The following is a 21335-nucleotide window of genomic DNA, read 5'->3' as shown; positions in this document are numbered from 1 at the left end:
TCTGAGTCTCAGATGTTGCGTTGCACAAGCACAGTAGATACGGGCATCTCATTCTTTTAACCCCATAAGATTTTCTCTCCTACCTAAATGAAGCTGACAAAATTTGTATTGGTGTTAGTGAAGAGAAAAAAAAATTTTTTCCCTTCAAGCTGGGTACGTTGTGTTATTTTCCCGTCTGTAATCGAGGAGATGCCCACGAAATTGCAGTATGCACTGTTGCAGCCATTGCAGAATTTTGCCAATGTTGGACGGAAATCTCAGAGCAATTATTTCTAAGTAAACACTGGCTTTCAAGAAGAGTATGAAATGAATTTGTTGACCTTCTAAGAGAGGTCATCTGTCTTTATCGCTTGTGTCTTCTCTTCGACAGAGAGTGGACGACTGGGATTTCAATGTGTGGAGTCTACACGAGGCAAGCACCAACACCCCACTCCGATGTCTTTCATACGAGTTACTTAACCGCTACGGCTTGCTACATAAGTTTAAGGTTAGTGCAGATGTTGCTGGAAGCAGGGTGCTGTCAGAGGCACCTCGTGCCCTTGTGACAATCTGGGCCACTTTAATGTCTCAAGGTCATCTTTTTCGACTAAGACATTGAGTCGAGCCTGGAAGCTACTGGTTAGTTTACAGTCTGACCCATATATCTTTTGATTCCAAAATATAAGAGGTGGGTCATCCCCCAAATTTTTCCAGGATCTGTTCTTTATTACAATGTAACGTGGGAAAGTCATGTGGGGAACTGAGAGGGTCAGATGTACTCACCCTAGGGCATGCCTCTTAATCAGATCATCAACAGGGAAGTACATTTAAGTGAATGGTACCATTCGTCCCATAAAGTTCCTATGGCCGTCTGAGGATGCATCCACACTGCAGTACAGTCAAGTCACAAACACGCGTTGGCAACTTATTGCACACACATTACCTACAGGTTGCATACAAGTCAGTGACTCATTTGCCCAAAGTTTGTTCTCCACTTACAGTCGTTAATTTGTTTTCATCACAAAACCCTATTGCACACACATTACATATAGGTTGCATACAAGTCAACAACTCATTTACCCAAAGTTTGTTCTCCGCTTCCTGTTGTTCACTTGTTTCCAACTTGTTTGTGATATGTATGCGATAAGTTTCCGACTTGTGTTTGTGATATTTACAAAGTCGTGCTGTAATATTGCATATACTTACCCCAGTATTGTTTTTCCAGATGCCCCCGGCGACCCTTGAAACATTTTTGACCCAAGTAGAAAACGGATATCAAAAATTCAAGAATCCCTACCACAATAATGTCCACGCAGCTGACGTTCTCCAAACGATGCATTATATGTTGTCACAAACTGGTCTTATGGTGAGTAAGCTTTTTCCAATTTTTCTAAAATTATACGTTCTCATGATCTGCTCTTATAATATTTTATCCATTCCTTCAATTATCTGTTCTCACGATCTGTTCTTATAATATTTTATCCATTCCTTCAGTTATCTGTTCTCACGATCTGTTCTTATGAGCTTTTTTCCATTCCTGCTGTTCTCACGACCTGGTCTTATAATCTTTTTCCCATTCCTTCAATCATTTGTTCTCACAATCTGTTCTTATAATCTTTTTTCCATTTCTGCTGTTCTCACGACCTGGTCTTATAATCTTTTTCCCATTCCTTCAATTATTTGTTTTCACAATCTGTTCTTATAATAAGCATTTTTCCATTTCTTCAGTTACATATGATCAAAAACTGGTCGTAGCCAAGTAAATTTTTTCACTATTTATTAGGTTTTATGGTACCACAGTCTGGTCTTATAAGCTTTTTTTTCCATTTCTTCACTGATATTTTATCGCAAACTGGTCACTGGCAAAAGGGTTTTCCATTCCTTCAGGTATATGTTATCACAAACTGGTCTTATGACCTCTTTTCCATTCATTCAGTAAGATTTCATCACAAAGTGGTCCCTGTGGTAGCTTTCTTCCATTCCCTCAGGTATATGCCATCAGAAACTGGATTTATGGCAAACTTTATTCCATTTCCTCAGTTATTCTGGTGTTTGGTCTAATTCTTTCAACAGGGAGTAAAGAGAGTAAGTAACTGTCATTTCAAGAAGTGTCCTCAGTTTCAGCGCGCTGGTCACTGTTTTGTAAGACCAGACATCAACTGCGCACCATTCTTCACGTTACAAACAGCCGCTAAAGGGTGGCACCTTTCTCTTTAGTAGTCAGCCTCACAGAAAATATTCTTTTTTAGTATTTCGTGTAGCTTGCCGTCATGTGGTCCTGTGTAATTCCATAGTTATTAAAGGAGTTTGTGTGTGTGTCCTGGTCTGTCTGTTTACTTGTTGGGTCAGACGTCAATCCCGCACAGTCGATTTGATCAAATTTCGTAGATATTCAACCCTATTATCTTCACCACTCTCGTGACAGTAAAGGAGGAGGAGGAGGAGTTGGAGACGGAGGAGGAAGAGGAGGAGGAGGAGGAGGACATATTTTAAGCTATTCACTGAATGTGCGTCAGAGCATGCAGTAAAACGATTTGGGGCTTAATGTCAAACACAGATTTGTGCTAAAATAAATACCGTATTAGTGACTGGTATATATTTGCTTTTTTCATTTTTTCAGATTTTCTCTTTTTTTTTTTAGCTTGCACCTCCGCCATTACTTTCCTAAAATAAGTAGTATATTGGGTGTAGCTATCTTGTTTGCATACGCAAGTGACAGTTGGTTGCTCTAGAAGTTAGAGGAATTTGCCTACTTGATGGCTCAGAGGTCTAAGTCCCTGCCCTGTCGATGTCTCTAAACCAAACCATGTGTTCGAATCCTGCCGAGGACGAAGCACTTATCAGTTGTTATTCCTCTTAGGTGTAAATTACTTCCAAGGTGTAGTCAGTTGGATGTGAAACGAAACGATATTTGTTGTGTAATATTCTTGTGTGTATGTGTGTGTGTATATATGTATATATATATATATATATATATATATATATATATATATATATATATATATATATATATATATATATATATATATATATATATATATATATATATATTTATATATATAATATTCTATCCATAACTTCCTAATCATCTTGCACAATAATGTGCTTGTACTCCATTTCACGGCAGCAAGAACCAGCCCACCTCTCTTACTTAAATATTCCCCACCCACTGACTTTTGACCCCAGACCTGTGACCTCTCTGACCTCTGACCCACTGTACTTTTCCTCCCCGGCCAACAGAACTGGTTGAACGACATCGAGATCCTGGCCACGCTGATGGCAGCCATCATCCACGATTACGAACACACTGGAACCACCAACAATTTCCACGTCATGTCGGGGTCAGAGACGGCTCTGCTCTACAACGATCGGGCCGTCCTCGAAAACCACCATATCTGCGCTGCCTTTAGGTGAGTTGCTCTGCGGGCTGCTCTAGGAGCAAGAGCCCGTGCTGGCACAAGGCCAGCTAAATCTGAAACAACAACAACAAGAACGTGAGTTGCTGCTTTACTTCGCGTGACTGTCTTCATTTTTCAGGAGAGCGTAGGCCTGGGGCTTCTGATTTTTGATGATTTTCTTTGAATTTTTTTTATTAGTCCTCAAGGCTGTGTATCGATGATCGTTTGAACTCTTAGGCCTATAAACATGCCGGTTAATGTTTTTTTTTTTTAATTCCCAAGGATTTGTGCCGATGACTATTTGAGCCCTTAGGCTTATAAAGATACTGTTTTTTTTTTTATTAGACCTCAAGGCTTCATTACCTGTGACCGTTCAAGCCCTTAGGCCTATAAACATGCTGGTTAATATTTGTTTTTATTAGTCCCCTAGGCTTCAATGCCAGTTACTATTTGAGCCATTAAGCCTATAAACATACTGGTTAATGTTTTTTTTTATTAGTCCCTGGGACTTCAATTCCGATGTCTATTTGGGCCCTTGGGCCTATAAGCGTGCTTGTTAAAGATTTTTCTTTAGTTAGTCCCAAGGGTTTGTACCGATGACCATATAAATCCTTAGGCCTATAAACATGCTGGCTAATTTTTTTTTTTTATTAGTCCCCGAGGCTTCACTGCTGATGGCTATTCGAGTCCTTAGGCTTATAAACTTGTTGGTTAATGTTTCTTTTTAATTAGTCCCCAAGGCATTGTACCAATGACCATTTAAGGCCTTAGGCCTATAAAGATGCTGATCAATTTTTTCTATTAGTCCCCTAAGCTTTAATACCCTGATCATTTAAGCCCTTAGGCCTATAAACAGCTGGTTAATATTTTTTGACAGCCCCTAAGGCTTTGTATCAGCGCCCATTTAAGCCCTGAGGCCTATAAATAGCTGGTTAATATTTTTTGATAGCCCCTAAGGCTTTGTATCAACGACCATTTAAGCCCTTAAGCTTATAAACAGCTGGTTAATATTTTTTTAATAGCCCCTAAGGCTTTGTATCAATGACCATTCAAGCCCTTAGGCTTATAAACACGCTGTTTAATGTTTTGTAAAATCAAACATTACTGCGAGCCATTCTTCTTCTTACTAATAGGTACCAAAGGATGGCACCTTTCTCTTTGGTAGTCAGCTTTACAGAAGATATTCTTTTTCAGCATTTCATGTAGATGTGCTTTTTTTTATTTCTTACATCCAGCTGTTTGGAATGGTACTAGAGTAGTCATAGTAAAGTTTTATGTGTATTTATCCCCTCCATTCCAGCTTTATCACATTCTTGTTCAGTGGAATCACGCCCATGCGACCACCTCAGAAGGATTTGTTTTTGTAAATATCTGGTTATTTTCTCAGCGTAATGTACTGTACAGGTGATCCGAAAGAAGAGCGTAGGTCTAGACAAGAAAACAGGCCTTCATTGGCTTCAAAGACAAACCCACCTCGCTTAACTAGCCTATAAATCTTCCAGGTTACTGAGGGGAGAAGAGAGCAACGTCCTCATCAACTTGTCCAAAGAGGAATATCGAGAATTCCGAAGCCTCGTCATAGAGATGGTCCTGGCCACAGACATGTCCTCTCACTTCCAGCAAATCAAAGCACTGAAAGCGATGCTTACTATACCTGACACAAGGTGGGTCGTTTTGGATAGCCAGTAATCATTCAACGTTGCTGGCGTTTTCCCTGTGATATAAATTGTACATTACCCATTTGAGTTTCGTCGATAGAGACTAATATATGTGCTTTGTCATAGCTATGATTTTATATGGGCCAAAAATTGATTAAAACGTAAGATGTCCCGATCTAACTTTTTATGATTGCTGGGCTCAGCACTGTCAAGCATATGCAGTCCTTGTGTCTAGGTATTAAAAGCTGTCCAAGCCATTTGTTGTTTTCTCTCGACATTTTTATCGTTATTTTATTGTCAGTTTGATTCCTTACTAATTTCATATCCAGCATAGATTGGTCTAACTCTTAAAAACCTAAAAACATAACGCATAGTTCTATTTATTTATTTTTTTCTTTTGTTGCAGTGGTTTTGATAAATCCAAAGCTTTATCACTAGTCCTTCACTGTTGTGACATCTCCCACCCGAGCAAGGAATGGTCCCTCCACGAGAGATGGACGACGCAGCTGCTGGAGGAGTTCTTCAGGCAAGGAGACAAGGAAAGGGAGCTGGGACTCCCTTACTCTCCCCTGTGTGACAGAAACAACACTCTCGTGGCAGAGAGTCAAATAGGTGAGCTGAAATTTTAGATTTCTTCTTCTTCTTCTTCTTCTTCTTCTTCTTCTTCTTCTTCTTCTTCTTCTTCTTCTTCTTCTGTTTGTGTAGAGCCTTCCAGGTAAGAGGGCTACTCAGAGTTATAGCCTAACTCATAAATACAGAGATTCATTCTACATTATTTTGTAAGTTGAGCTTTGATTTACATTATGATTATTATTATTTATTATTATTATTATTATTATTATTATTATTATTATCCAGAAGATGAACCCTATTCATATGGAACTAGCCCACCACAGGGGCTATTGACTTGAAATTCAAGCTTCCAAAGAATATGGTGTTCATTAGAAAGAGCGAAGGAAGAAGCAAAGTGCTATTTTTATGTTACTATATTTATTTGCCCAGTTCATTAATGTCGTTTTCCGCCGTTATAACTCTAATGATTGATGAGGAATAAGTTATGATTAGAATCCCACTTCTGTGGACCGTTTTCTGTAATTTACGGGGCATCTTTTCATAAAACCTTTGCTATTACAGGTTTCATCGACTTCATCGTCGAGCCCAGTATGGCTGTCTGCGGAGATCTCTTAGATAAAGTAGCAGCCTTGTCTATACCTGCAACTCCACCCATCTCTGAAGAGCCTCAGAAGCAACAGAATGGTGAGTGATTCTCTTACCAAGTGTTTTATTGGCGCGCGTCATATGTTTTGTGGTGTCAGTGGGTTGTCAAAGATGTAATCTCAGTTTACCTGGATATTTATTCTTCATTTTTAGTCCATGAAGGTCCTCTTCCTCTGCGAACGCTTCTTTATATTTTCCCTTCTCGTGCACTCTTTGGTGCACAAATTTCTCAGACATAGGCCTACTGTTTGTTTATAGGAACACTAGGCCTACGTGCCCTTGCAGTACATGTTGAATATCGTCCTTAAATAGTAGATATTTTTGATATTTGTTTTCTAAGAGAAATTACCGTTTTCAGAACCAGGTGGCCCCATTAAGAGACCAGTTCGGCCTAGTGGTGTCGTAGGCACAGAGGTTCGACGTCCCTGGCAAGATCACCTAGCCACCAACAAAACTCGCTGGAAGGAACGCGCCGCTAAGGGTAACTGAATGTCATTGCGTTCAGTCTTGCCAGCTTTATTGACTAACTTTATCCTAGAGAAGGTTTAGTGGTTAGCTTAGGTTATGGAAAGAATTTACTGGCTAACTTACTGTATGTCTGGTAGCTGACTTGTTAATTTACATTTAGGAGAGGTCTTGTGAATTAACTTATATCTTGGAGAGGGCTTTCTGCAGACTTACATCTTGGATATATCTTACAGAGAGCTTACTGGCTAACTTACATCTTACTGATTTACTTACATCATACAGAGAGCTTACTGGGTAGTTTATATCTTACAGAGTACTTACTAACTAACTTATATCTTATAGAAAGCTTACAGGCCAGTTTATATCTTAGAGAGGGCTTTGACTGATTAGCTTATATATTATAGAGCTTACTGGCTAGTTTATATCTTAGAGAAGGCTTGTACTGCCAAACTTATATCTAAAAGAGAGCTTACTGGCTAGCTTATATCTTAGAGAAGGCTTGTACTGCCAAACTTATATCATACAGAGCTTACTGGCTATCTTATACCTTAGAGGAGGCTTGTACTGCCAAACTTATATCATACAGAGAGCCTACTGGCTAGCTTATGTCTTAGAGAAGGCTTGTACTGCCAAACTTATATCTTGCAGAGAGCTTACTGGCTAGCTTATACCTTAGAGAAGGCTTTTACTGACAAGTTTATATCTAAGAGAGGGTTTACTGCCTAAGTTACTGTGCCCTAGCTTCTCACAGTCTGCTCAGATCATCTTGACTGTGCATTCATGTTGTTACCTAACCAATGCTGATTTGCACTGTTTACATTCTGAGGTATTTTCCTGACAAAGTTTTGAATATAATAATCAAAGTTCAGATGGCAGGGAAGCATGTGGGCAGCACCTTGAAATGGTCGACGAGCATGCAATGTGTCCTCCGTCTCTCGTTACTAAAACACCACTGCAATTTTACAGATGCGGAACTCCGCGCCGAGCTGGCGCTGGCTTCCAACGTGAACGGCGACACGACAGCCAACCAGAGCGAGGATAACGAAAACGTGATAAAGGAGGAAGACGAAAAAGACATAATCAATGAGGCGAACGAAGAAAGCGCCGAATAGAAACTGAACTCTATCGCGATAGAGTTAGGAGGTTACGTACTATCGACGATGTCAAGGTTCTATTACTGTATTTGTGGAAGATGCGTAAAAAAAAAAAAAGCGAGGTGTGATTGCAGGCAGTATTTTTCAAAAGAGACGGTGATTTCCGCGATATTCGCAGCTTCGGCGATAAGATGATGAAGTGAGCGCCAGTCCTCCCGCCCTCTCGTGCCGTTCCCGCGAATATTCGACAGAACTTCGCTTCGTCACGAAGTTGGAAAGTCAGTGGTGTTTACCTGTGTCGTTTCCAAACTTATTATTTATTCAGCTTCTACTACCTTCCGTGAAAGAGAAAAAATATTGTCTCATCTTTTTTTCTTCTTAGACGTTATGTTTTTTTTTTTTTTTTTGGAAGAGATGCCCCTGTGATGAAAACAAAAAATTCTGATCTCTCGTATTTTCTTATGCTACCGTTATTAATGGATGTTATTGAACCTCAGCCACCCCAGCATCTTATTTGATATATATATAAGAGATGTGAGCTGCACAATCCGATCATAATTCTTATGATTTTATTGTAGTGTATAAATAAGTGATCAGCCAGGTATGAGAGATCGAGCCATTCTCGCACTTACTTCGAATACGATTAAGGTCTGATTTTGCTCGGAGCTGGCTTTAAATATCCACAACCGATATCGTCGAGGTTTCTGTCTCGCTTCTGATTGGCTGATGGGTGGTGAGCTGCGCGAGCTTCTGCCAATCACGATAAGCTTCAGTGATATCATTTGTGGGTATTTACCGCCAGGTCCGAAAATACAGACTAAATAATGCATTACAAGTCCATACTATGAAACAGGGATTAAGGGTCATATTATCAACCGAATATTATGGATTCACGCACAAAAATGTTTATGTAGCATACACTAATCCATTGTAAGTCGTTACTCAGACATTTTATTTTTTAGCTGTAGAATCAATGCAAAAACTTAGTCTTAAAAATAAATGTGATTGTTACAAACTTTTGACATTGCAGTGCTCAAGAGATATTGTACGTTAAGAAAATATAATAGGAAATGGCTGTATACATACATATATATATATATATATATATATATATATATATATATATATATATATATATATATATATATATATATATATATATATATATATATATATATTATATATAATTTATATCTGTATATCAGACGTTTCCCAGTTTTGTTCAGTATACCAAAAACTCCAAGAAACCGAGACAGGAGTATGCAGTCTTTCATCAAAGATATATGTAATATTTAATATGTCCATTCTCGTGATTTCTGACGTCTGAAGATACAAATAACAATATAAGCATAATTTCCGTTGATACAAATCTGAGTTTCGCACAGACGAGTGAACTGAAGCACAAGAAAGTCGTCCTCAAATTCCATTGGTAAAATTTAGCTCAGTAACTGTTCCCTTATAAAAGGAAAGGGGGGTGTAGGTTTGTGGGTAGGGCGGGCGGGGGTGGGCGGGCCAAAGAAGCCGAAAGACTTCTCGAACATTCCAGAAGTGAGGAACTGGCTGATTTCTCATCCCTGGCACTGTGGGAAAGCGGGTAAATTAGAGTATACACCGAATTGGTTCCACATTAAGTGATCTGCATTTCTCTTCCTACTTCCGCCTCACCTTCGTCAAAGTCTCGCTGCTCATATCCAGTCTCGTTCAGTAGGTCCTAATAGAATACAGCCATCTGCAGTAGGTCCCAGAAGAAGGCAGCCATTTGCAGTGGGTCCCGAGAAAATGCAGCCGTCTGCAGTAAGTCCCAGAAGAATGCAGCCATCTGCAGTGGGCCCCGGAAGAATGCAGCCATCTGCAGTGGGTCCCAGAAGAATGCAGCCATGTGTGGTAAGTCCCAGAAGAATGCAGTCATCTGCAGTGGGTCCCAGAAGAATGCACTCATCTGCAGTGGGTCCCAGAAGAATGCACTCATCTGCAGTGGGTCCCAGAAGAATGCAGCCACCTGCAGTAAGTCCCAGAAGAATGCAGCCATCCGCAGTGGGTCCCAGAAGAATGCAGTCATCTGCAGTGGGTATCAGAAGAATGCAGCCATCTGCAGTGGGTCCCAGAAGAATGCACTCATCTGCAGTGGGTCCCAGAAGAATGCACTCATCTGCAGTGGGTCCCAGAAGAATGCAGCCACCTGCAGTAAGTCCCAGAAGAATGCAGCCATCCACAGTGGGTCCCAGAAGAATGCAGCCACCTGCAGTAAGTCCCAGAAGAATTCAGCCATCCGCAGTGGGTCCCAGAAGAATGCACTCATCTGCAGTGGGTCCCAGAAGAATGCAGCCACCTGCAGTAAGTCCCAGAAGAATGCAGCCATCCGCAGTGGGTCCCAGAAGAATGCAGCCACCTGCAGTAAGTCCCAGAAGAATGCAGCCATCCGCAGTGGGTCCCAGAAGAATGCACTCATCTGCAGTGGGTCCCAGAAGAATGCAGCCACCTTCAGTAAGTCCCAGAAGAATGCAGCCATCCGCAGTGGGTCCCAGAAGAATGCAGCCATCTGCAGTGGGTCCCAGAAGAATGCAGCCACCTGCAGTAAGTCCCAAAAGAACACAGCCATCTGCAGTAAGTCCCAGAAGAATGCAGCCATGCAAAGTTCGACAGATAGAGAAATTCAGGCAGAAGGACCTGTACTGTACATACGTTGGCAGACACACTGGCAGGTTAAAACTGGACTCATACATTTCCATTAAATTGGGAACAGACAGCCATCAGTTTAGAATACCTTGGCACGATATGAGAGCAAGATATTTTTTCCTAATTCTTTGCGCACTTGACAAACCCCCTCCCCCCAAAAAAAAGTATAAAGAAATGGTAGCCTAATCAGCAGAGTTCCCATGGTGCTAAAATTGTAATTTTTTTTTTTTTAGAGAGAGAGAGCGTTGCCTATCGGGAGAGAGAGAGAGATAGAGAGAAACCCCTTCTCTTACTTTTTAAAAGAATCATTTGAGGTGGAACCTAAAATGTACTCTAAAAAAATGTTTCCTTATAGATACTTACACTTATATAAAGTAGATATTAAGATTCTTATATTGTGGTCACGAAGAAGGGAAGTAAAGAGAACAGGTTAAGGAGGAAATAACACTTCGGAGATGTTCATTGCCAATGCTGTTAAAGAGAGCTGATACACTTTGGGATTCAATGGAAGGAGAGTATGAAAATGTATATGCCTTGGCCCACCCAATGACTTTAATGTACATTATTGCTGTATAATGTTATGTGCGTGACTTTCCATACACACTTGTGTGCGTGTATATATATATATATATATATATATATATATATATATATATATATATATATATATATATATATATATATATATATACAATGTGTGTAGTGTGTATATGCGATTGTGTTTGTATATATGTTTGTGTGAGGTTAGTTGTTATTATATATATATATATATATATATATATATATATATATATATATATATGTATATATTTATATATATAATTATATATATACATATATGTATGTATATATATATATAATATATTAAAATGTATATATATAATATATTAGCCATAGAGAGAGAAAGTTAAGCAACATACATACACACTACATAGATTTACCTATTTTCCTTATGAAATGTTACTCTGTAGGTACCTGTCCGTAAGAGATCATTTTATAACTTGCTCGTGTGATCTGGAGTAAGAAACCATCGGTTAGAGAGGCACATGAATGGAAAATTTTGCAGAAATTATATATATATATATATATATATATATATATATATATATATATATATATATATATATATATATATATATATATATATATATATATATATATATATATATAGTGGAAGAATTGATAGCTTAAGCAACAAAGTTTGTGGTCTGTGCCCTCCATGAGAGCAGAAAAACGTTGTTCTTTCTCCACCTTTCGCCTCTCATTTCGAAAGTATACTTGAAAGATAATCACCCAACCTAGTCCATTTGCATGCCTTCAAGGCAGTATCTGCCGAATTCCTGAATTCCTTTTGATTAAAATGTAATTCAGCTTGCCATTTCTGTCTACAATTTGGGGTATTCAGCCAACTTCAGACTTACCCGGGAGAGAGGGCAACATTCTTTTTTGTCTACCTTGTCCATCCTTGTTTGAGACATTGAACTTCTCTCAGTTTTCTAAGGGCAGGTGAAAAAGTAAGTATACCTTAGTTTTACCAGACCACTGAGCTGATTAACAGCTCTCCTAGGGCTGGCCCGAAGGATTAGACTTATTTCACGTGCAAGAACCCCCATCCCCCCCAAAAAAAAAAGCTGCACAGATTTTTTTCGTAAATGTCCCCAAAGGTGGATCCAGTGACTTGCATTTTTGAGATCTGGATCTAACGAAGGTACTGTTTGAGGACAAAGGAAGAATTGACTGTTCAGCCTTGGTGGAGGTTTGTGGTCATATTCTGCAGATACTCTGTTGGCTGCTACCACACAGAGCTTAGAAACGAGTTCCCGTTCCTCCCCCTCCTCCTTTTCTGAGGTAGACTCATAAATCCCATCGGGCCACCACTTCTCACAATTACTCAGATCGGTGATTAACTCTTTTCCTCTCCTGCAAAGGTTTAGGTTTCTCTCCATCCTTCTGTTTTTCCTGCTTTTCCTTCCATCAGGCCTGGACGAGATAAGAACATACACACTCACACACATACATACATATATTATAGATGTACCATACATTTTTCATCACTTAAGGAAATACCACAGGAAAGATAGTAGATGCATGATAAAAAGCACTTTTAGTGTTTATAAACATATCTTTAGAACAAACAATGTGGTGCATATTTGGAAAAAGCAACAGCAGTCTGAGAGAGAGTCAAGACAGCCAATCTTCACTCCTAGGGAAGTTACATAGGAGACCAAGGTACCTTCATTCTCCCTATTTAAATAGATGCCAGTGACGAGAGAGGCTGGCAGACCCTGGGCTGGACGACGGCAAGTCTGAACGTGGAGTTGGTTTCCCATAGACTATTGCTGTTATGCACAGGGAAAACATAAGTACACTGATATGCATTTACATTTTGTACAGGAGAATCATAAGTGCCATTTGGTATATATACAATCTACACATTTTCAGTAAAGTAGAAAGGGCTCTTGTCAACATCCTCTTCACTTTGTCTCAGTTAAGACAAATATTATTAGAAGAACTCAAGATTATCAAGAATGGTTAGAAGGCCCAGTCCAAAGGAACAAAGATTAATAAGTTAACCACTTACAGGTTCCTGTCTGTTTGAAGTTACGTATCGGACATCCACTAGCCTTGCCAAGAGCAGAGTCCTCCCGTTCTAGAGCACGGGGTTCTAGTTTGTAGCCTGTGGTATGTGAAGAGGTCGTGACAGTTACCACTAGGCCATCAAGAGAGGAAAGGACTCAGACACAGTCTTACACCTATTGTCAATCACTTTTAAAATTCTTGTCCAGGTCTAACACAGGCGTAGGATCAGATTTCATACATTCTTCCACAGTCATAACTATATATATATATATATATATATATATATATATATATATATATATATATAATATATATATATATATATATATATATAATATATATATATATATATATAATTATTGCATTCAAAGTTAAAAATATATAAATCATATGTCCACACGAAGCAGGATAACAAAGTAACAAGTGCCAAAAACTTTCATTGTGAATATATATATATATATATATATATATATATATATATATATATATATATATATATATATATATATTGCAGTTACGTATCACTGTGTATTCATGAGCTTCTGCATCATTTATGTTCATGTGGCTATGGGTACATATACTCCTCATGCTCCTATTTAATTTTGCCTGATATATATATATATATATATATATATATATATATATATATATATATATATATATATATATATATATATATATATATATATATATATATATATATATATATATATATATATATATTAAATGTGTGCGTGTGTGGTTTGAGTGTCAGCGTGGGTGTACAGACATACTTTTATTTATGTATGATAGTATGTATATTATCAAGTTCACAAATATATATATGAGCTATATATATTTATCAGTATATACATGATATACACATATACACAGAGATAGGTCTACACATGAATATGAAAATATAGAGTATATGGCTATTGGAGAAGGGGAGCAGAAACGGACGAGTGCTGTAACGGTTCCTGCACTCTGTGTTTCTTCTTCTTCATCTTCGTCTTCTTCTTCTTCTTAACTCTCGCCAAAGTCCAGAACTGTAAGAAATGTGTCGATATTCATCAGCGTCAGTTGACGCTTCTGTGGGTCTTGAAAATAAGAGAACAACTCTTTTGCCTAGTGTTTATATTTTCTTTCCTTTCGAAACCATGTACTCCCTTTCTCCCTTATGTAAAAAAAATGTATATTGAGTTTGACTCCGCCTTAATTGGATATTCTATATACATATACATTCACATATCTATATAAAAAAACATATTCTTGTATGTAAATAACCTCGCCTATTGTATAAACCACATAACAGCATATATTCCGTCTTGTCCTTCACAAAAGAATATAATTATCTAAAAAAGAAAACATATTATATCATTGTGTCCTTCGCATAGTTGTCCCCGCAAACTCTCCTCCTGATTTGCTTTTCCGAGAACGTGTGGCTAAACCGTATCAAGTGATGCCCGATATTGATGATATAAGTACTTCGTGTGTCATTTATAGTGTAAGTGAATGACGAATATCTTTCTAATTGACGACTCCATGTTCTCACAGCTAAAGCAGCTGGCTAAGAAGGCGTCTGTATAATGTCATTCATGGTTTATACATTGTAATTTGAGTTTACCTATTCAACAAGACAAGTAGGCCTAACCCCTGCATGTTTTTGCATTCACGTTTTTATTACTTTTCTTTCGAATAATTTGTCGTAATGTTATGATGAACACTGTAAGATATTCATATACAAGAAGAAGAAGTCCTCTCTGAGTTTCTGACCTGATATTTCCCTGTTGTATATATAAAAAAGCATGGAATAAGCGAAATGAAAGAAGTGCTCTTAATTATGTGTTAAATGAAGGTTATATGAATGCGGATCGCTTTCTTTTCTTGTACGCATTAAAGGCTTCATTTATTTGTTCTCTGAAAACGAAAGCTGAAACAACAAAACGCTGGATGTTGGTAGTATTTCCTGTCTGCAAACCAAAAAAAAGAAAACAAAGGAGAAAGTATATTTCATTTCTCTTCCTTTTGTTTTTTTCTTAACCTTTATTTTCCAAATGTATGATCAGTCATCCATTCGTCTGTATGACCATTTTGGTTATAATGAATCTTCCGCCAACTTCGCCAGAATGAAGACAGTGCAGTACCTTCAACCAACCTGAAATACAGGTACAAGTTGTCAGTTTTGTTGTATTGATTTCCTGTGAACTTTGCCAAGAGGAGGTATCTTTAACCCACACAGAAAATATAGATATAGTTAAAATTATGCAAAAAGATTTCGGTAAAATCAGGAGAGAGCTTTACTGCTTATCCACGAACCATTAGCAGCTAGGATCATGGTGCCCTAGGGTCGGATAGCTAGGACCCATAGTCTGGGGATGGGTTAGATAGGATCCATTGTCTGCGGATGGGTTAGATAGGACCCATAGTCTGCGGGTGGGTTAGATAGGACCCATAGTCTTGGGGTGGGTTAGATAGGACCCACAATCTGGGGATGGGTTAGATAGGATCCATAGTCTGGGAATGGGTTAGATAAGACCCATAGTCTTGGAATGGGTTAGATAGGACCCATAGTCTAGGGATAGCTTAGGTAGGACACGCGTCCTTGGGATGATTGGGGTTTGACTCGGGGTCCCAGGACCATTTAGGTAGGACATTGGGCCAAAGAACTTGAGTAGAATAGTGGATCCAAGGAAGGGTAAGGTAGGACAAAGCCCAAGGGCATGCTAGAGAGGACAAGAGGCCGTGGGATGTTAGGTAAGACATAGTTCCTTAGAAGGTATTAGGTAGGACATGGGTTCCCAAGATTGTTAGGGAGGGCCAGAGGAAAAGTTTTGTATGGCTGGCACGGAGTCCTAAGACAAGTAAGGTATGAAATTGAGGTCTGGGATTGGTTACATAAGACACGAAACTCTAGAATAGCTTAGGTAGGCAATGGAGCTCTTGGCTTAGTTATGCATAACATACGACCCTAGAATAGGTTAGGTAGGATTCAGAGCTGATGAAGTATGAAATGGGGCTCCAGGACTGGTTTGGTGATAGATACACAATCCCTGGGACGTGGTTACTGTGTGGCTCACAGCTATTCATCGTGAGGCACTGGCAACAAAATTTTATTATCAAAGAGGTAAATTTCATAAATATGAATGCACTGTTAACAGTGCTCTGTCATGGCTACTGCACAGAACAAAACTCTTGACTAGTTGGCTGCCAACAGGGCTCTGTCATGGTTACTGCACACAACAGAACTCTTGACAAGTTGGCTGTCAACAGTGCTCTGTCATGGGTACTGCACGGAACAGAACTTTGTACTAGTTGGCTCTATAAATGTGCCCATGGTGGTTTATGTACCACAAATGAACTGAAGCTCCTTGAAATATAGCATAAGTTTACTCTTGAAAATTCCATATAAACCCTTGCTTCTCTGGTGGATATATTTGAAGCTTGGAATTCATCCCTCGACAGCAAGCACAGGGCAAGAAAAAATATCATAAAAAACTTTTACTTCGAAGCCACCAAATCAACTGTCGAGTACGTTTATTGCGGATGTATGAGGCGAAAATTATAAAGCCAGGAGCTTTTAAGAACTTGCTCGGCTACTGACTTCAACTAAAATATCACCCTCACGAAAAATGAAAACAGATCTCGCCTCAGGTGAAAGAGGAAAAAAGATGGTTTTGAAAATTATTGTGTTCCCGTTTTCTTTATGGAGATATCAATCAGCTTCCTTGGTCTTCTTAATATCCGACCACCTGCACTGTCATTATTGGACATTTGTTGTACTGTGTATTACAAGAACCAAGTAATATGCAGTATTTATTTATTCATATTATTTTCACGTCATAGTGGAGTCCCTTTGCGTAAACAACCTATATAAGTCAAACACCCTTGCCATGCTAAAGCTGTGTATGTAAAGACCTAAAAAATTATAAGAAAATATAGAAATAAAGCATTATTTCCACAAATTAAAACAGCGTTGAAGATGTTCACTTAGCAGAGGATCTCCACACTAATGTTAGCAGGGATCTTTGGAGAAAGCTGACATGATGTTATTCAGATCTGCATGTTAAACATTCAGAAAGGAAATCAGTTCAAATCTGGTCTTTACTGACGTGAAGTACTCTAAATGATTCCAACTTGCTCTCTTGAAAATTTGAAGGTGTTAAATTTGCCCAAGGATCCAAAACTGTTAACGTGCATTGAGAATATTCGTGCTTCTTCTCAATCCCTGTGGGAGAAGGGTTATTATGCATCTGTTGCAGCAAAAAGGAAAACAGAAGTTATGCTGGGGACACCTTTGGAGCAAGAATATTATGAAATTTACTGGCGTTACATATCACCTTGTAGGTAAAAGTAAGTATTGTAATTTGCATAGCCTACTTATACAGGGGCAAGTAGTTCGATAGGCTGCTCTGGACTGGTTGACGGTAAGTCTAAACATGGAGTTCATTACAACTAGACTATCAATGTTACAAATAGGAAAAAAATAAATATGTGGACGCACACTGCATTTAAATGTTGAATCAGTATTCCTATAAAATTACTGGCTACTCTTTTGAGACAACCTAAAAAGCCTTGAATTTGCAAAGCAGGGTTTCACACAATCAACAGCCTATGTGGTAGAAGTTAAAACAGACCAGAGTGAAATTAATTGCATAAAAGATTGTATTTATCAAATGAATAACAATGTTACAGTAACAACAAAAAGGAGGTGATAATAACATAAATACCACAAAATAAACAAGTAGGGGAAAGTGAGTTCAAGTGTCCTGTCGAGCAAGAGAATTCAAAACCAAAATCTAAGAAAGGCCGTGACACAAAGGCTAAGAAACTTCTCAAAATTTAAAACCACTGGTTATCTGTTCATGTCCGACGTAAAGCAGGTAAATCTGGGGTCTATGGTGAGTTTTCAGTCGCTAACAGCTGCACAGATATCTCGGTTAACAAATAAAAATGTTGGCCAAAACGACAACTATTAAGCACCATGATTCGATAGCCCACATTACAGGCTGTTTCAGGAGCACGAACCCGTGCTGGCATAAGACTAGTTTATTCAACAACATTTATCCGAAATACTGTGGATTTTCTGCGCTGTAATGCGATTAACCCTTTCCTGCCCAAAGTTTGATCATCCTAGGTGAAAGTAAAAATTTCGAAATTGTTTGATGAAAAGTTTCCCAAAAATGCATAAAATTTTAATCTAAAGTACTTTAGGGGCACGGGGGACGGTGAGAGTAGGCATTGCCAAATAGATTTGTTCACTGCTTGATCATTAATAAATTAAACTTAGCAAGAAGAGAAAGAATGAAGATTAGCAATGTTTACAACGTAATGCAGACCCGGAAGAAAGGTTTGGGATACTTTTTTGCATACTGTATACCTTACGGTTCTGTGGAAGACGTTGAGATGATATTATTCAGCACGAATACAAGAAAGACCAAGATAAAATAACGAACATTCTTCTCTAATGTTTAATTTTAAAAATAGCGAAAAAGAATTCAAGTAACGGAAAGACGTCCGGACATGAAAACAGAGGAGAAATGGGAGCCGTTACAAAGGCACCACCATCTCCAAATTACGCTAGACACTGTTGTGTAATGTCGAGTTATCTAATATTATTTTTCCCGACTTGTCGGCACAGACGGGGCAGAATCTATTAATTGACGGCTCACAGAAGTCGACAGTAACAAGGTTAGTCATTTAGGCCAAAATAAGAGACAATTTTATGTTTATTTTTGATTAAAGCACCTCACCGGCACGGTAGTCGTAGTACCCTAAGGCAGCCGTGATTGATTAAGCTTATCCTATGTAGCTGTCAATCAGCTGCGTAGGTAAGTCAGTCTGTTTCTTTATACCAAATTTATAATGTTACATGTTGAATTTGGGCAAATTTAGGCAATACAGTATATTGTTTTAAGGTGTTTGGTTATATATCACCAGTAGCTTGAGGGGTACACCGTATTGGTAAATGGAGACGGCCGCACAAAGATATTGCCTGTTGCTAAAATTTCACGACTGATAAATATAGAGAGGTTGTATATAATGCTGCGCAGATGAGACATTTGGGAAATTTATCGTCTGTCGTTTACGTTTTTGCTCTCGTCCTCTACGGGCTGGTACTAAACACGGCACTCCTCGGGCCTTTCAGCATGATTAGTACCAGCCCTTCAGTAAGTTGGTAGAACTATAGGGTAGCTCCGTGTCGCCGACGGCACTATAACTTGACTTTCTCTACAGTTTTTTGGTTGCTAATTATGAATTTACCTTTCATTATTGGCGCTCGAGTCTAATTAACCTGTAATTAACCCCCGAAGTCCATCCAAGAAGGGGTTTCCATACGCGATCTTCAAAAGACAGAGCACGGGTACGTCTGTTTCGAATGGTTCATATCCCGTCCGGCAAGTGCAACAACTTGTTAACGTATGGCTACCCCCCACCCCCCCCGGGCCAGTACTAAATACAGCAAAGGGACATTCCATTTGGCCGACAACAAACAGATGCACCGCCAGTATCAGAACTCCTAAAAGTGTAGAAAAAACCAGTTGAAAAGGTAAAATCAGGCGCGGAGCTAATATATAGAATTACCAGTGAATTTTTCGTTACAGTGCCTTGATGAAACCTATAATGTAATGAAGACAGTTAATGCATCCCTCAGGTTTGGTAAATATCAGTTTACTTGCAAAATGGGCACCGTGTTTAGTACTGCCCCTTGGAAATGGATATAAAAACATCAACAGATTATTATAGATATCATAAACATATAAAAGGCATAAACATAAACTAAAACATTAGCAAAAGGCAGTACCCAGTAAATATTATAGTTCTCAATTGGCAGGAACCACGCCATGGTAGTAGTTGCAGTTTTACCCCCTCCCTCCTCCAAGTAAGCCAGGACCCCTTACTCTGCATTCTACCATACAATATTTTGACTGAACAAAGGGTGTATATAATGCAGTCCAGGTGTGATGAGAGAAATATGCCACCTATGTTTTTTTGTTTTTACGTTCATCCCCGAGGGGCTGGTACTAAACACAGCGTCTGGTGAAGGTTTTCTGCAGAATTACTGGCTAGAATTGGTTAATCCTTTCCCTGTCCTACGTCCAGCCTAATAATTGTACAGGACTACAGTGAACCCCCGTATTCGCTGGGGATGCGTCCCACACCCCCGCGAATAGGTCAAATCTGCGAATGCTTAAAACCCCTCTAAAAACACTTAGAACTGCCCATTTTGATAGCTTAAACCAAGAAAAAAGTTAAAAAGGAGGATGATTTCTTAGCCTCTACAGAAACCTCTTCCTCAAAGATCCTTCAAGTGATTTAAAAAAAACCATCTGCCCGATGCTTCACCTTTGTAGGAACATGGTTACATACCCACTGGTTCCTTTTAGCACGTCGAATATTCAGTTGCTAACGGGAGAAAACCACATCTGGTGAATGATGATGTAACTGAAATGATGTTATATCTCACAAAGAGTTTGGTCATCCTTGACAAGTGAAAAACAGTTACCTAGTAATGACAATGTAAATGTACCACAGTAAAATTAGTGTATATGAGGTAGAGTTAGATTCTGGATGGAACTCTTTTCTGTGTAAAGATTAGTAGTGGCAGATGATAAGTTGTCTCATCACCATCCATCCTACTGATCTGTATCTTTAAGCACACTGATGGTGATAATTTCAAGGCCTTTATTTTTGTTCTATGAGATTATACACTTATTATGAATCTATTTCATTTTGTATAAGAACAGGATATTCTTATAACACAGAAGACACAATTGATTTTCATCAGAGAACCAGGCTTAGTATCTTCCACAATACATGACACTCCTGGATGTGACAGATTAGTCAAAATTTGTGTTCATATTACCACCCTAAAGCTATCCAGTTTAATAAAGTGGACTGTAACGATACAGTTATCACTCCCATCAGTAGGAACAACTTGTCACAAATGTAGCTGGTGTTATGGATAACTGCAAGATTCATGGTAGTATAGTTTTCTGATTCATGAATGAAAAATGTTAGGCCATCATCCAAGCCCATCTGTGAGGAGTTCCTATGCTGCAAATTCACCTCTTCAGCTGTCAGGTGGTTAAGTGAAAAAAAATCGGCAGGCTGAACAGGAGTGGGTCGATATGCTGAGGATGTATTTTACACTTAGTTGATTAGAAAGCTGAATTTAGCTTTGGTACCTAAAACCTTGCAGGTTTTCAAAGTTCAGTATCAGGAAAAGATTTTAGAGGTGTTTGTTTATGCAACATGAACAGTATTTTGCAACTTGTTTGTAG

General features: G+C 38.8%; 1 protein-coding gene across 8 annotated transcripts in view; it reads left to right on the top strand.

The window, feature by feature from the left end:
* LOC136842868 (dual specificity calcium/calmodulin-dependent 3',5'-cyclic nucleotide phosphodiesterase 1A-like) overlaps window positions 1-8718 on the top strand; it is a 554681-nt gene extending 545963 nt beyond the window's left edge. For 5 of the 8 annotated variants that reach the window (XM_067110760.1, XM_067110756.1, XM_067110757.1 and 2 more), the window contains 8 exons: window positions 371-487; window positions 1205-1345; window positions 3220-3389; window positions 4880-5041; window positions 5442-5647; window positions 6170-6292; window positions 6612-6734; window positions 7688-7982. In XM_067110760.1, coding sequence (XP_066966861.1) covers window positions 371-487; window positions 1205-1345; window positions 3220-3389; window positions 4880-5041; window positions 5442-5647; window positions 6170-6292; window positions 6612-6734; window positions 7688-7833 — 1188 coding nt within the window. In that variant the 3' untranslated portion in view covers window positions 7834-7982. Of the gene's footprint in view, window positions 1-370; window positions 488-1204; window positions 1346-3219; window positions 3390-4879; window positions 5042-5441; window positions 5648-6169; window positions 6293-6611; window positions 6735-7687 lie in introns of all 8 variants that reach the window. The other 3 variants (XM_067110752.1, XM_067110753.1, XM_067110758.1) reach the window with 2 other exon arrangements.
* The last annotated feature ends 12617 nt before the right edge of the window (window positions 8719-21335 follow it).

This window comes from Macrobrachium rosenbergii, chromosome 10 (genome assembly GCF_040412425.1).
Source record: "Macrobrachium rosenbergii isolate ZJJX-2024 chromosome 10, ASM4041242v1, whole genome shotgun sequence".
Taxonomy (NCBI): domain Eukaryota; kingdom Metazoa; phylum Arthropoda; class Malacostraca; order Decapoda; family Palaemonidae; genus Macrobrachium; species Macrobrachium rosenbergii.
This window is presented reverse-complemented; position numbering and strand designations above follow the sequence as displayed.